An 18,053-nucleotide genomic window follows, 5' to 3' on the forward strand; every position below is an offset into this window, starting at 1 on the left:
AACGGAAACTGTTAACTGACTAGTTAATGGTTTGGACTACTATTAAAGGGAAACCATTGTCAGAACTGCGCCTTGTTTACAAACAATGTATTTCGTGCACGATATCTAGATGCACCTCACCATCATAGCTGCAACATTGAAATTATATGATGTAGATTATGACAGATTAGACTGAACTATCCCTCGCTCAGATCTTTCAGTCAAATGACAGACATGTTTTAACTTTCATCAATCACCATCATACCTTGGATACAGTGTTTACATTGGTCGTACGGGTCCTATACGATCTTTTTAGCAGTTCTGATGACTGTATTCCTTTAACTGGGTAAGTTTGAAAGTGCTATCTACACATTCTGGAGAATGTATGAGAAGATAGCTGTGTTGTCTGTGAGCAAGACCGATGATAGCAGAGAAATTTCTGTAAGATTACTGGATGAGGTGTGTTACAAAAACAGAAATTGATTGGTCATATTCTGGTCACACGCAGCATACATCGTTTTCCTCCAGCATTTGAGTTTCCAAAAAGCAGTTTTATTTTTTACCCCAGACCTTTGAAACATCGAGTTTGGGTGATTCTCAGGCCCAGAACCAAGAAAACAAAGATATGCTGTCACCCTCATTGCCAGTCAATATGTGAGTGCTCTTACCATTATTCCTTGTACATGTCTATATCACGGTTCCGATAAATCTGCCCACAGACCTGTCGTTCTTTTCTTGGATGAAACTTGTCCTTCAACCTGATAAATGTAAACTACAGAAACCCTGTCAATCAGGTGAAATTGAACAAAAATCCTGTCACATTTGAAGGGTATTCTTTCACTAAATGCGTTTGAAATAGTCCAGTTTGATAGAAAGAAATGGTTACTAAGTGTCTTATGAGTGAAAGTATTGACACTTTTCAATGCCCTGAGCAGATTACTACACTCACCATGAATCCGTGGTTCTTGATATAATTATGCTAAACTACCATGGAATTTGATGTTTTCTGCATCATAGATTGACATCAAACTGGTATACATAAGTAGGGGAGTTGTTACTATAATACACCAAGGACTCTCATCCGTGAGTTCCTCTAAAATTCATGTAGAAAGAATTTGCACTTTCTGACTGTAGAGGGCACAAGGCAGCCTTGCCAATGTAGGCTCTATATCTTGATTTGCTCAAAGTTGGAACAAAATAGCGAATAGTTACTAAGTACATACAGTGTGATTTATACAGTACAAACATAGTCTACACAGGAAATCATAAAACCAGTCTGCAGAGCATCAAACATTTGATGGCAATTCTCTGTATCATTGTTATGATGTATTTTTTCATAAAATTCCATAATTCCTTAAGTCTCCTATAAGATATGATTATCAAGTTCAAAGCCTTGCCGATACTAGTAGTTGGCGTTCCTTTTTTTAAGTTACTCCTAATATGTAAATTCTTGACTGTATCTTTCAATATATATGTAGAAAATAAATACAACTGAAAAAAGTTTGTAGAAAGCAGAGACGCTTACTTTAAATTAGCAAGGCAGGTCCTCTGGGTCCGGCCATAAATCACATCAATTGATTGTAAGTACATTGGCAGCTGTTTTCATTGAAAACAAACAGACATTTAATCATCCCTGGTAAACTTTGGGCTTTGCATTTGTTCAGCAACATTCAAACACAACCCTTCACTCATTTCAATATACAATTTTGGTTTTTGTTTTCCCTTGCACAGTTGGACTTCAGTATTGAGGTGAAGGGGTCAAAGGATGAAAATTATTGTTTACTGACATGGATGATGTGCAGAATTAATCTAATTATTCTTAATTATTCAACAGTGTTTCAAATAAACAAACTAACCATGAGATCATTTAAAATCTTTTATTTGAATTATAATTTCAAATATATTTCACAGCATTATCAAAATATAGATCACAATTCTTATAATTAATATTTACAATCCCAGAGAAGATCAAATATAATTACTCATTTAATACTGTCAATTCCCTGTCTTATTATTGTAATTAATTCAATCAAGGTTTTCTGGATACTCTAAACTTTGGAAGGAATGCAAAATAAAACTTAGTTTTCTCAAATTTGCAGCAACTATGTGAAGAATGAATAGGCTTTAACACAAAACTAGCGGGAAAACACCGCTACCTGATGAGAAACAGACATTGGAAGATAACAAATACAGACTTACATCTGTGCTGAAGCATTAGCGGTATCTACTTTAACAAACATATAAGGTTGCACAGCAATGATGTAAAACATGTGAAATCTGAATCTTTCTTTCTGTCTGTATGCAACGGAAAGATGTGAAATTTGGTTTTCAAATGTGCTGTGTTTGGCCGAATCTGATATAAGCTACAATACTCAGATCTAAACCATTTAAGTTACAAGAAAATTTTCTCTTGCGATGACCAAGAAATGTTTTGCATACTGTCACTTGGAAGACTTATGTTTGCTGATGTGAAGTATTGTAAAAACCAAAACTGCAAACCTAGTGGTATCCTAAAATTATCACACTGATATTTTCTAAACAATTATATCACTGTAACAAAACAACATATTAATAACTTACTACATGAAAAATGCAATTTTACTACAGTAACATTTTCCCTTAAATGTCAGAAACTTTGGAAGGAAATACATTCTCTAACTACCAGCGGCATGTCTTTTTCCACTGAGCTTACGTGCAAATACCATAAACACTAAACGTAGATTACTTTTTGAAAGTAGCATATGAACTGCACAAACAATACTTATTTCTTTAGTTTGTCTGAAAGTGTAAGTTATACATCTGTATTAAGTAAAAGTTGGACTCGTATATACCTATGTCAAGGCACGAAGTTCTAAAAATATTCTATGGATAAACGGTCAGAAATTGAATATAAACAAAGCACCAATATTGCAAAATCACATTAAAACACTTAAAATCTCTTGGCTACAACTCTACATCACTGAAACAAAACCATAAAACATCATTCTTTTTGTTAAATTCAAGTAAGGTGACACACATAAATAGTGATGACTCTATCATCATGACTATCTGATCTATAAAATGTTGTAATATGATATTGCTACAGTGTAACAACTTTAACCATTCTATTCTGAATCAAATAACTTGGTGAAAACACACTGGCAGTGAATGTTGTGAATTGTGCTTTATCTTTTCACAAATGAATCTCCATATGCAGTTTACTGTGTTATTGATAATCCTACTGCTAGAATCCTGTTTGCAAATGGCAACTTTCATGAACCTTGTAGAACCTTACATCCGGGTGCTTTGTGCAGTGTACACATGGTCCCTCTATCACAGAGGGACTGTGTGGTACAAGGTCTTTCAATGCTGACTTTTCCTTGCTTATATCTTGGAAAATGCAATTAAGTTTACCTTTAATTTTATTTTATTTTTCTCAGATTTAAAGATTAATATCTGATGGTAAATAGTATCTTTATACAAAAATCCATGATACTTCAACAGTTGTTCAATCCTACAGATGTAAGGTCATTTAGGGGTCATGAAAATGGACAATTGTCACAGACACAGCAAGGTTGAAATCATCTCTGCATAAACCATACAATTACACTGACTGGGGTCCCTGACGTGAATATTTTCATTGGATGATGCTTCAATACACATTGATGTGTAATTTCTACATTCCTAAATAAATTTGGCACTGTAATCAGCTGAAAAAAATTCAAAATGACAGCAATCGGTGGTTGGCTTGTATGGAAAACACTATCATATTTTAAATTTTTGAAAGAAATATCACGAGGATGGTAGGTAGTTTTCTTGGGTAAGATTGATTTTGAAATTTGCAACATGATGAATGATAGGTGGGTTGTTAAGACAGTGTTGATCTAGAAGATATCAATGTAACACAGAGTATGACTCTATGTAGAATGCATACTACTGTTATTATAAATCTGGTTTATCATGAATATAACCCATTGAAATGCAAGAACATGATACTTGATGCTGACAATTAAACAGAAACGAAAATTTGAACACTTCTTGGTTGAAAAAGACATTTCAGAGGCTATCATGCTGGATGCCAAAGTTCAACATTTTCTGATATCGGTGAGTTTTTTCATGTTTCAAAATTAAGCACTAGTAAATAATCTTTGTCGACATAATTTGTAAAAGTTTTGCTATGAAATAAGAAGAGAAATATTGGCTACAAAGTACATTGCTAAGTCTGAAAATAACAATTATAATAATTATTTCAAACACTTTCATCAAAACTCATACAAACCACAAATGAAAACACATAGAAAGCACAAATGACATATTGCTCACACTAAAATCACAAATCATATTTCAATGTAACTAACCAAACATATAGAGTACGCTTTTCAATCACATGAAAGTAGCCATCGATGGTGACCAGTATCCAGGCAACTGCTGGTAACTTAGCAACACCTTCACTTCTTATTGTTCATAGCCTGTTTCTTGATCAAAGTTCTCACTTTCTTGAGGTTACCTTTGGTGACTTCATCATCTGGTTTAAGTCTTAGAGCTTTCAAATAATGAATTTCAGCTTCTCGAAGTTTTCCATTCACATGTAACATAGCACCAAGATTCATATGTGCAGTCGCTTCCTATAAAACCAACACAAATTATGTACAGCATGTGTTACAGTACAGACAATTGAATGCATGCTTGCTTGCTTTGAAATCACCCTACTTTACAGCGTTACTTTTCATTGAAATCTATCTATGATTTGAAGAATTTCAGAATATCGTCTGATACATCTATCAAACACAAGGCAATGCCTCATATTTAAACTCTCTAAAACTCTCTTGTAGTATCTACTACTAACATATAGGACTCTACCGTAGCCATGGTATTATGCTTGCTGATTTGACTAAAACTGTTTGCATTCACTGTTCTATTAATAAAGAGACTGTTCAGTGAATGCAAGATCTTTTCTGGGTCATAGGTACGGAAATATTTCAAGGGACACAAAACCTTCACATAACCTTTTATAACCTGTCCACCAACATTCCCAGTAAGCACCACCAACATTCCCAGTAAGCACCATTGATAACAATGGACTTGCATCAAATCAAATTTTGCAACAACTCGTTTCTACAATGACTTTTGACCCCTGTGCAATCAAATGGAGGGCAAAGAGCTAACTGTTTCCAATTTCTAATTCTTTCATGACTTTGGATGAGACCAAGTGAAAATACTGTAAAATAAACATGACTGGTACATCACAGGCAATGAAGATCATAGCACGATATTGGTTTAGAAGCAGATTCTCTGACTAGTATTCTACTATTTCTTTCAACTTGTACAACAAAAAAATATTTTCGTTTCAAAAATGTGATGAGTGACATACCTGAGGTTTGACATTAACAGCTTTCCAATAATACAATTCAGCTTTGTCATTAAGACCAGCCTGGCGGTGGGCGTTTGCAGCATTGAAGAGAATTTCAAAATCATTGTTGTCCATTTCAACAGCTTTCTGATACATAGCAGCCGCAGACTGATACTGTTTGCTGTCTGCAAAGTGTTGACCTGTGGTGTAAATATTAGAAAAGATGTTTGATCAAAGATCAGGGTATGATTTTAGTAATAAAGCATTATTTGTACTTCGAACAAGTAATGTAGATCTTTATGTACAGTGCTCTCATTTAAAACAAAATGTTCTTACTTCATCAATAACAAATAATCTAATTTCAAACTGACAGCAGTTTCTGACTTCAAAGTATGAAATTTCATCAAGTATCAAAGGCATTTTAATTATTCACTAGGATTTAACATAACTACTTTGGCTGATAGATGAAATCCGCTGAGTTATATCCACTTGGCAATGTCACATAACAATAGATTGTATTGCATTGTACTGGCAAATTAGTGGATTTATATGAGTGAAAAATACCTAAAACATCAAAAAAGTGAAATTAAATCTCCATGAAAATTCAGATTTTAAAGTAACTGTATACCCTATGCTTCAGAACTTGTATAACAGAGCTAAAACGTCACCAAATCTTAAATTCTATTCATCTCTGGACTGCTTAGAGCTTTTTGTAGAATTTTGACCCTTATTTTGCTATTCCAGCACTGGATATTTAGACCAATAACTGCCCTCATGCCTTGGTGATGTGGAAATCAACTGTGCATAGCTTTTGCACATGAACTTTCTCCATGTAACCAATCACAGATGGGCAGACTACAATGGTTGTCCAATCACAGCGGTGAGGGGAGAGTAACCTTGGTCTCACAAACTACAAAGCATGACAGGCTATCTCATCATCTATCAATGTGCCTCATCAAATTCGCAATTGTTGTTGTTGAATAATATGCCAATAATGCATGAAATTACAAATGATAAGAGGAACTTGCCCTGAATGCTAATGGTGAATGATGTTCCAATGACAAAAGAAGTTTAGCAAATTTCTATGAATAATGGTAATATTCTATACGATAGCTTGTGCAACTAGCTTAAATTCATTTTATAAGACGCATCTGCATTATAAGTCGCACCCTCCGTTGATTGACTTGAGTAGGATGAAATCCTTAAATTTTCAAAAATGGAAAACGTATGCATTATAAGTCGCACCCCTATTCCAGCACAGCTGTCACACTACCAGCCACCATTGAGGTTGGCTCTACTCATCAAAAGTTAAACTTTGTTGTTCCTTGGGGTTCAATAAAATTGAAACATGTTTTCTCAACCATGGGCAACCACATCCTCCAAAAGAGAACTACCATAAGCAAACTGTTCTTGTAATTATCTTTTAAAGTTATTTATTCAATAACGGTGAACTTCTATCAGTAGGGCCCCCCCACTCCTTGAAAAAAAAATCTGAGAATTTCCATGTTATTATAGTGGTAATGCCCTCTTTAAAAATACAAAAAGTACATATTATAAGTCGCACCCCATCTCTTGAGAAATAATTCGGGCTCAAAATTTGCAACATCATAATAAAAGACGCGTCTTATAAAATGACTTTAACGGTAGTTGCACAAGCTATCGTATATATTTAAATTTCTCTCTGACAAGCGTTTTCTTACACTCTGGCTTTTGTCAATCTATTCAAGAATGTACTTGAGAAGACTTATGAATAAGATGTACTTCAAAATCTTTGCAATCACTTCACTCTGAGCAACTCACCATAATGTTGATAGACATTGGCATTCTCAGGTTCCATCTCAACAGCTTTGTCCAACATTTCCTCTGCTTCCTTGCTCCTTCCCTGTAACAATCACGTGTAACATAATGTGTTATTGAAAAAAAGACATCTAAAATTTCACTCCGATTTTGATGAGCGTTATCATTCTTGTTGGACTTATTACTGAACACTGAAAGAAGCAGATGGATTTTACAAGCATGCCATGATACTTGATCATCTGGATCTACTGTACTCTTAATTCTGAACCGGTCCTCTCATTGATTCACTCTGTTGATCCTCTTATTGATTTAGTGTTCATACTTTATTCTCATTGGTTTACAGTTTTGATACTCTGTTCTCATTGGTTTACAGTTTTGATACTCTGTTCTCATTGGTTTACAGTTTTGATACTTTTTTTCATTTATTGGTTAAATTATAGTTTTGATACTTGGTTCTCATTGGCTTATAGATTTGTTACTGTTTTCTCATTGTTCATAGCTTTGGTCTCTGTTATCTAGACTTACATAAAAACTTAAATACATCAACTGTTTTGTGTAATTGATGAATACTTACAGTTAAATCTAGCAGGTGTGCATAGGTTAAATACGCAGGCACATGATCTGACTTCACAGCCAAAGATTTCTTAAACCATTTTTCAGCATCGTCATACCGACCCAATTTGGATAAACAATCTCCTGTTGCAACACATATTGTGTACAGTTAGCAAATCAACACTCTATTTGCATAAGATTGGGGTAAATGCAAAATCAAACCTAGCACAGAGCAGGCAACCACACTGTTTTTACATCTTTTGAAAAAGCATTAATACTCTCTGTAACACTGAAATCGACAAACTTCAATCAGTGGTTACACAGGAAAATGCTTGCAGTAGCGATACTAAGTTGGTACAGCTGTATGGTTGTTGCCTAGTGATGAAGGTTATTCTTGTCATTTCTACATTTGTGAAGTTTTCCGCATAATTCAATTCTGATGCATTTAAATATCACCACATTAGTTTCACCATTCCAAACATCACTGTGAATTACCAACAAAGCACACAACAAAAACACTACTTTCAACAGTTCAGAAACTGATAACTCTGCCATAGCAACTCGAACTGTCGCTATGGAACAACCAAGGCCGTAGATACAATTAAAGCTGGTTTTAACTGCAACTTAATATGGACACAGATTGTGAATGCACTAGTACAATGTTGACAGAATTTGAAGAATTTGAAGATCTACAGTCCCAAGCCATTATTTCATGCAGTAGTTTACAACACAGTTCGGGACTGAAACTAACAACACATTTAATTCTGTTTGAACTGTCATTTGGTCAGAATACGTGCAATTCTTTGAAAAGTTTTCACTTTATATGATATCTATATTTGTCTACATGCAGAGTAACTTTACCACCTTACCCATCATATTGTAAAGACTTTGTGGAGCATAGTAATCAGGACATTGTCTTATGGCTTCTTGTAAAGTTTCTAATGCTTCCTAGAGACACAGAGAGAAATCAGAAGGAATTAGCGTGTGTATGTGTGTATGTGTGTGAATTATTGCTTGCAGAAAATGAGAAATGATCAAAATGATCCGACTGTTGTTGATGATAACACAAATCGTTTTTCATCTATTTCAAGTTATGCTACTGTTATTACTGTTATTCTTTTACTGATATCAAGATTTGACTTTGTACACTGTGCCATTGAAAGACCCAGCATGTTTTGAGTTTTATTGAAAGACATTAATGTGTTGCATGCCTTCTTTCTATATACTCCATAGCATTACATGTATGCCAATCAGCACAATGGCAAATCCTACATAACAAGTAAGAAACAATAAATTAGGTTCTCAAAATTGCACTACGAATAAAACATCGTTTTTCTAGATTTTACCTTTTCAACATGTTACTGCAAGGATGCATATTAATCAGTAGCACTACAATGAAATATTTGAGAATGTTACCAGAATAAAAAGCTACTTTATTCAACATGTATTCAGTTTGAAAATGATAATTGAACTAAAACACTGTCACTTTGTAACAATGATATCTCTGACCCTAGCACATGTACTGTATTAAACACAACACAATATACTTCTTAAAATTCATAACCTACCTGATATTTGCCCTCATCATGTAACAATCTGCCTAAATTATAAACAGCTGAAATAATGGCTTTATTTTGAGTCTTTGGGTCTTTCAATCCAACGTCATTTAATGTTGCTGTGTGTCTGTACACTTGCTTGGCCTCTTCCGTCATTCCAATTTTTGCCAAAGTAATGCCTAGATTCAGGTGAGCCACTGAAAGTGAGACACATTAAATGTTGGTCAAGATAATACACAAACAACATGAATCTGTTATGGTATGAGCAGATACAATACATGTTTTAGAAATAACACTGACCGGTTTACTGGTTTGTGTCTGTGCATTTGTTGCTCTGCCTATCACACTTTAAGCTGCTCACCCCTAGTGACCTGTGCACAGTGCTTCAATCACCTTTTAACCCCTTGTTCTTCACAATGGGTTTGGCAAAACCATGGCGGAAAGAGGGGAAATGGATAAAAACTCCATAATATCACATTCATTGAATGAAGCAAATTTGATCCATGGTAAAGTATGACGCTCTTTCAAAAATAATTTCTATTACTTGTTCATCATTCTTTTCAACTTGATAAATTTGCTACACTGGTATGTGTCTTTATGCAAACTTTGCAGTGTTTTCCACGTCTTTACATCAAAAGAAATTTTACTTCTGTGACAAGCAAAAACAACTTCTGTTCACAAGTTTTCATTGATATTAAGTTATAAATATCACTGCAATGTCAACACAAATGATGGCACAACACTTGACACTAAGAATGACTTGTAGTCTGCCAACAAACTTACTTGCAAGCTTTGGTCGATATCGTATTGCATTTTGATAAGTTTCTATTGCTTCTTCATTACGGTCAGATTCCTGCAGCAGAATACCTCTGTAATCAGAATATAAGACATCCACAATGGATTTTTAAATAGTTAAGTGGGTCAGCCATACATCAGTCTTTTGTTATGGTAGAATACGCCTCAAGGACAGATATTCAGACTGTCAAGTTTTTACAACACTATTCTGATCTATCGCTGATGGGGCTCATTTTGAAGCTCTTGAAGTCAAGTTTTAACAGTCTTAGTGTTGCAAAAATCAAAAATTTAATATTTCCTACAGAATTAACACAGGGATTGGCCATTTTTATTCTCAAATAAATAGGCAACTTGTTTCTCCATACCAAAATTTGTGCGATGACCCATATTTTTTATTCTTGATTTGGTAAGACAATAGTTGAAAGTTTCACATCAAGGAAAGTTTAAGATAAAGTTTTTTTCAGATTCAAGGCACATAAAAGCTTAAACATGGCAAGCTATTAAATCATTCCATGGTCACCGTGTTGTTTTACAGTTATATATGAAAACAGTCATTATGGACAGTAGAAAGTCTATAAGAATTTGAATAAGTCTTCCTTGACGCAGCAAATACTGCACATAATACAGTCACAAACTTGAATTATTCCCAATAGCTGAATAAGTTTTCTGTTTTGGAACCTAGCTCAACTAATTGCAATTCAATTCATGTTTAGTTGGTACAGTGTAATAATCACAGACAGCCATCCAGACTATTCATCCTGGAGCTGTTTTTGTACTCGTAACATTTTATCTGTTGAAATCTCATGTAACCTTTCAAATTTTTCACATGAGTGACTCCACCAGTCATTAATCATTTCGTCCACTCAAATCCTACTAAATGATTCAAAAACAAAAAATTCAGACATCCGCTCTTACTGTTGTGTACAGGTCAATGCATTGTGACAAAGAATGTCTTCACAAACAGGACATCAGTAATAAAACTCATGTTCTCTAATTGTGATCAGACAGTGTCAAGAGTTATAATTCTTCCCACTATAACTTACAAATTATAATGAGCATCTGCCATATTGCTGCGATGTTTTAAAGCATTCCTGTACGCCATCTCTGCTTCTTCCATTTTGCCTTGAACTTTCAACACATTGCCAAGGTTGCCCCAGGCTGGTGAAAAACACATTAGAAAGTTTAGTAACTTGACAAAACTAAAAGCAACAGCACTATCAACTTTAAAAGCCGCCTGAAGAAACTTTGGAAAATTAATCTTGAGCAAGCTGAGTTTGCGGAGCAGTCCTAAACCCCTGGTTTTTACATTAACACTGGTAAATTTACATGATGCTGAACCTTTACTCTCCTTTGAAAGTTTTGTCAAGTTTAAGATAATTATTTTATTTTCATACACAACTGATAAAATACCTGACCATTTACAGATTTACACAACAAGACAAGCGAATATAATTTTTCCGACAGGATTAGCCTTAGAATTGCTTGGAAACAGTGCACACTTCTACTATTATTACGTTTATGGTAATTACAGCCAAAACACATCAAATTCAACAGAAAAAATTCTCTATCATTATACTTAATTCTAAGAAAACTTCACTGAGCATCTGTGCCAATAGGAAAACTGGTAAAAAATTTGGCATTTTTCCCATTTCTTCTCCAAACTCAAGACTTTATTTCACATTAACTAGTCTCATACAGTCTAGATTTCAGTGTGTATATTGAAGAGATTTGCATAGGATAATTGAAAACCAAGAACACAACGAAATGACATCACTTTCAAATTTACGTATCCTATAACCTTAATCTCTGTAATGTGATATTTTTAAATACTTACCTTTTGCTGGGTTTGTTTTTATGCCACTTCTGTACAGAGCTTCCTCTGTCTGCCAGTCTTGGTTTCGTAACACGGTACGCACACTGAACAGCATCAAAAGTGCCACCATACAACAGCTAATGCATCTCTGATGTGTTCTTTTGACGTTGCTGCGCAGAACATGAACCCCATACACCAACAGTAATGAGTATCCCATACTAGGAATATACAAGACACGTTCAGCAACCACAAAACCAACATAAAAGAAGATATTTGTTGCCGGTATGAAAGGAATTATCAGGATTGAAAAAGCAACAATTAAAATCTCAAAGTTATAAACTAAGGTGTCATTTCTCTGTAGATATTTAAAATAAGTGAAGTACAATGTGCCATTTGATTGAAAGCCCTTATTTTTGTTTTTATCAACGCCATTTTCACTTCTTTGCTGTAGTCCATTGATACAGTAGAGTGCAAAGGTCACAAGACTTGCATAGAATACAAATGTCCCAGCGTTTCTAATGTCTGACAGACTTTCAATGAGTGGAATGGCTTCCATCGACCAATCAAAACTCAGGATGTGTGGGTTGAGGAGAAGCCAGATGTTGAAGACAGGGAGGAATGAAAATGTCAAGGATCTTGTCAATAGACTGGATGAGTTTGATGCCGGATTATCCGACGGTGAGAATTCCGGAGGACTAAGTCCCATTATTGCCATTCTACTTGATAGTACTGTGAAGCTCCATACAGCTGTTATCAGTATACTGATACATACAGCCCGATATTTAGTCTGAAAGAAAATGTGAAAGATATACAAAAACCGTCACTGGTAATTTCACCAAATACTCATGCATGACGAATGTAATAATTTTGTAGATCAAGTCAAAATAGTTCAAAGCATCAAATATAATCAGAATTCTCTCTTTGTTGCATTTTTAACAAATTAAAAAACATTTGCATCTTTCATTTGATATTTCAAATCATTGTGGGCCCTGAAAAAAATCTGAAGATACGAAAAATTTTAAACTGATTTCACCATAATCTGAAATTGTTATGTACAGGATTTTTGGTGGAGTTGATAATCTGAAAGACTATGTAATAAAAGTTGTTAATGCTTACTTTTATCCAACCATTACAGAAAATGATCAAAAAATAAATTTCCTGCCATTAAACTGCGGCTGTTTTCAATCAAACTTTACAATGTCATTCACACATTTCAACCTAAATACTAAGGAGTTGTAGTTAATTTTGAATAATAATAATAATTTATCAAATACTATTGTGGCAAGCAGAGGACTCAATAATATGAACTTATGTCTCTAATATTGTTAATTGCTGGACAAACAATTCTGCCACTCCCAAGTTCAAATGTATCTCTCATTGTAATGGAAAGGGGCAACCTGCATTTTTGATAGCAAGGAGCACAAATTCACTTCTTATAAACACCCAGTCTCATTCAAAATATATCTCTGTGGAAACTTCAATTAGACAAAAAAGGTCAAACCACATTTATATATTGGTGGGGGTTACATACGTGTCTAACAAATGTTTTCTCATGTAGCATCTTAATATGTATGACTGCCTGGAATATGTTTTAATGGTAATTTCAATCATAAAGAGCTAATTTCTCTGGTCACGTACGCAAATATTCTCATCCTTCTGGAAGTTGATAAAATTTTTCATACCTGTGAATTGCAAAATGGCTGAAGATTCTGCCCAAAAAACTCAAATTGAGAAATATATATACACATTAACAAAATAATTCCTAAAGAGAACGACTTCGTAAGAGTTTGTCCCTCTAGCTATTCAGCTTTAGTAACTGCAAAGAAGGCTGTGGCTTACCTTGTAAAAGATGTGGAAGATATTGAAAACAGGAATTTTATTCCAAACAAAGATATCATATGTGATATTGATAGCTAAGACAGTGATAGCTTGCTCCTTCCAAAGCATGCTACATACTGCGCACACAAGACTTGACATTAAGTAGAGAAATGTTTGCAGTTTCAGTCGGCGTCTACTGATGGGATCATGAACTTGAAGTATTGCTGCATCTCTGCACTGACAATATTTTATGTAAGATTTGAAGGACAGGAGAAAAAACAGAGCTGCACCGATTTCTGCTCTACCGACAATGCCAGCCACCGCTTCTGTGTGTATTGGATGCGAAGCAAAGACCAGCCCAGACACAATGCCAAGCAGCTGCGATTTCAACAAAAATTGCGAGAGTGATGTAAATGTTGCTACGACGACAGCATGAAGAAGGATATTTGTCAGGTGATATCCATAGGGATTCAGTTCTCCAAGGAGATAGTTCCATCGAAATGTCAAGACGCAGAGAGGTCGATAAGATTTATGGCTACCGCTGTGAGTGAGCGGAGTTCCCCAGAAGTCGTCTACAAATATATTCTGCCATGGCGTGTCCGCATGTAAATCCTGGTTCTTCTCAATAGCACGACTGCCAAAGACAAACAAAAAAGTCACAATAAGTAAATATTTACTTTTGAAGTAATAGGGAATGTTTACTTTGGTCAAGAGTGGTATAGCATTCATTTAGTAAATTGCTTTATAATGACTATGAAATTGTGGAAGCTGAAGGGAAATATTTGCGTTGTTGGCCTCAGAGTTATTTATCGGTCAGGGACAAAAATTTCATGCCTCTGTACAATAAACAAACTTGACTGAACACATTACTGTCACCATTTACTGCTTTAAATTCAGCTAAATTTAGGAAAGTCATCGGGTATCAGAGAACACCACCCTCATTTATCATTCCTTGTAGCCAATTAGAAAGAATCTACTATAACTTATCCTTCTGTGCAGCCAATCAGGGTTAGTCTACTGTGACACAGTGGAATGCTCGAAAAGAAAACCTAATTAGTGTTTGTGTACACAACTCAGTAAATGATAACACCATCAGGCACGCACAAATACCACATGTCAGTCTTAGGTCAAAGGTCATGTCTCATTTATTGGAAACAGAAGGAGCCCAACAGTTGTAGACTTGAATAAATGGATTGCCTGTATCAAAAGTTGACGGTGAAGATTGACACGGTGTCAGCTTCTCTCCTTAATGAGTCGTAGTAATGAGTCAACTTTCACATCAGTGACAAACTTAATGAAACAATTCAATCTAAAATGCCTGAAACAACTGTCCTTCACATCAACAGGCATACATTTTCGTCCTCAGTTTGATTTTTTTATGTTTTCAATGTTTCACTTCACCAGCACTTTGAAAGTCCTTGATAGCTGATAGCATATTAGATAAATCCAGACAAACATGAATTTACCTGTTTAGTTTACAAAAAAGTTAATATAAAAAATGTATGATGGAAGGAATATTCTGTATCTGTTTATCAAAAGTCAAAGTATAATTAATGATAGACTAAAAAATGTGCACAGTTGAAGCCACCGTGAGATAAAATGCCAAAGGCATGTAAATTTAGTTGGTTTAGATAACACGCTGACCTAAAATAAACTCAAGCAGTTACTTCCATTGCGGCTGTCTATGTTACATGCAACTCTATATTCAATGGTAGAAAAACACAGATCTTTGTAGCTGTAAGTAAGATTTCGGAAGATCACCGATATGAGTTTCAGTATATATTGATGGAAAAAATTACTGAACCATATTTTAAATGAAGACAAAAAATCATGTATTGTCATTACACTGCTACAAAGATATTAACAATATTTTAATGGTGCTGGAAATTCATGTACATGTACTGTGTTGCCATGGTATGATATTGGATTACAGTTTTGAACAAGATCACTGAATTACTACCCTGGGACATTATTGCTAAATGCTTTGCTTTGAACATTGATGAGATAAATTGTGAAAAGCACATCTGGTGACTAAGAATCAGACTACAATCAGTTTAGTCTAGTAGATGACTTCCAAACAACTGAAGTTGCTTTTTTCATCTGTCTTTATCTATCACAGAAGTCTATATGATGTGTTTATAAGCCTTGCCTAAATTCATGCAAGTTTTTATGCCATTTTGTTGTATTCTTGAAGTTATTTCAGTGATGACATTTGAAGCGAAGTACAAAAATATTTGTGGAAAATACAGTCCAAGATATGCACTTATTGGTAAAGCATTGTGAGAAACAATATTTATATTGATAATAAAATTGTTTCTTCTTTTAAGGCCAGCAGCAGTAATTTTTTAGTACTGTTTTTATTACTTTTGTGAACCACAATTTCTTGTTCTACTCTAAAGAGAAGATACACAATTACATTCAGCTTGCCAACTCAGCCTGTACATGTGTATAGATTGCAAGGTAATTTTTGAAAAGTGAATCTCAATCAAGACTGAAATTTAAATGTACCTGTAATCAGTAACAACTAGCACACTTACACATATACACCGAGTGTTGACAAGCTATAGTGTTTCAAGAAACTAAGAAACTATAGATGACATATAAAACAAAAAATAGTGAAAAAAAATAATCAAATTGTTTTCAGTTTCTTCAAAATTACCTACTTACACTACATTCATCATATCATGCATAATATTAGGTGTTCTAGTTTGTTTATAATTCCCTGATAAAGTCAATAAGGTACATTCCGGCAATGTTGAATGTCTTTAAATAATTAATCTACCATTGGTGTCTTACTTTGATCTGAGTTCATCTTTGAACTGGTAGTGTGTCTTTTCAAACTTACATGTAAGAGTGAATACGGTCCAGGATTTGCAGTTGAACTGTAAAAAAATCACCTATTTTCATTGACCTACATTATTTACTTGGTGTTTAATTGCAAATAAGTGAGCCAGCTTTTGTTTTGTTAATCATTACTGGTTCATTAGCATTAAACTGGAACATTGCGTCATTTGAGTATGATTAATAATTTACAAGTTTGTTGTCGATTAGTGGATTACTGTAGCTGCACAGGTTCTTCATAAGCCATTAGACCCGAATAAGAGCCACAGACATTCAGATCTCATTTGACGACAGTAGCTTTTATTTGCCCAGTAATGGGATCCAATTCAGCAATTGATGGGGGAACCTTTATACCGCCGGATAACAAAGTCAGCCAAACAACAATCGGTTTTATACCGTGTTAGTCCAGCCAAATCAATGTCTATTTAAGTTAGAATAGTGCCAAAATGAAATGACTACAAAGGCTCCACTTCAAAGTTCGCCCAGTCAAGTTATTCACTCAATTCTTCATAATCCTCCTAGGTCTCTATCCAACACACCCCTTCAAATGCAAAGAATGACACTATTATGAGGAGCTCAGGAGCCATGCCTGATTTACATATTGATTATGTGGCTCCTTGGTCTTCAAAAATACCATGACATCTGATTCTATTCAGCTCCAAGTCTCTATTGACACTGCCTTCGATACCAATACTTTGAAAAGCGATCAATGCTATACTCTCGTTGCATATTCCGCCAACTTTTTAGTGAAATTGTTCGGTGTGTGTCTGTAACTTTTTTATAAGTGCGATTTTGGTCAATTTTTGAAGCCCGAGTCGGAGAAATGCAACATACAAGAAACATACAAGAAACATCGCACATAACAGTTTGTTGTATCGCTCGTGTACACATGCATTGTCGGCCGCATTGTCAAGTCAAAGGTACCCCGCACACCGCTGGCTACAGTCACAGTTTCACAAACCGTTATATGGCCGCAAAATGTGTTATTGCCACATGCGATTAACTGTACATTATCGAATGGCAAAATCCACCTGTCCACGTGTATAACACTGTGCCACGTCTTGCATCTGCTGTTTGGATGTATATACGTGTATGCTGCACTGGCCAATATGTGCCAAAACCAGACAAGAAGACTCATACTAGGGATTATGCCTTCGAAATTGGGACAGTTGTAATGTAACAGGACTTACCTATCGTCATAGGCAAAATCGGCTGTCAAGGTGTTCAGGTAGAGTGCAAACCCTACGAACCCGCAAAATAGCGACGGCCACATTATCCCGCTGGTGAAAATTGAACTCTCTACACGCGCATTTCAGTATGAAGTCAACCATGTCCACAAACACTTCAAATAAGTGACATTTCATGGCGTGATTTATGGAGGTTTCATGACCCAAAGGGTCACAGGCATGCGGAAGTGGGCTGTTTCAGCCCGCCGAGTTTGTTTTGGACAGTGCGCCCCCGTACGTTGTAAAAATTTATTGGTTTTGCGTACACGTTACGTTTAGTCTCTCAATTCGCAAAGAAAAAGCTTGTAAAGATATATTTATTACCAAATGTTACAAATGATAATCTT

The 18,053-nt window shown here is 35.1% G+C and overlaps 1 protein-coding gene across 1 annotated transcript; it reads right to left on the bottom strand.

Moving 5' to 3' along the window:
• Window positions 1-1,842: 1,842 nt before the first annotated feature.
• On the bottom strand, window positions 1,843-17,908 carry LOC139133958 (protein O-mannosyl-transferase TMTC2-like). The gene is made up of 11 exons (XM_070700781.1): window positions 17,671-17,908; window positions 13,661-14,273; window positions 11,843-12,608; window positions 11,052-11,166; window positions 9,997-10,082; window positions 9,226-9,410; window positions 8,527-8,605; window positions 7,680-7,801; window positions 7,109-7,190; window positions 5,330-5,508; window positions 1,843-4,583 (listed from the first exon to the last, which is right to left on the bottom strand). Exons 1-11 carry the CDS (start codon window positions 17,751-17,753, stop codon window positions 4,407-4,409), a joined length of 2,487 nt encoding a protein of 828 aa, XP_070556882.1. The 5' UTR covers window positions 17,754-17,908; the 3' UTR covers window positions 1,843-4,406.
• Between the last annotated feature and the right edge of the window lie 145 nt (window positions 17,909-18,053).

The sequence above is a fragment of the Ptychodera flava genome, chromosome 5 (assembly GCF_041260155.1).
Source record: "Ptychodera flava strain L36383 chromosome 5, AS_Pfla_20210202, whole genome shotgun sequence".
In the NCBI taxonomy this organism is placed as follows: domain Eukaryota; kingdom Metazoa; phylum Hemichordata; class Enteropneusta; family Ptychoderidae; genus Ptychodera; species Ptychodera flava.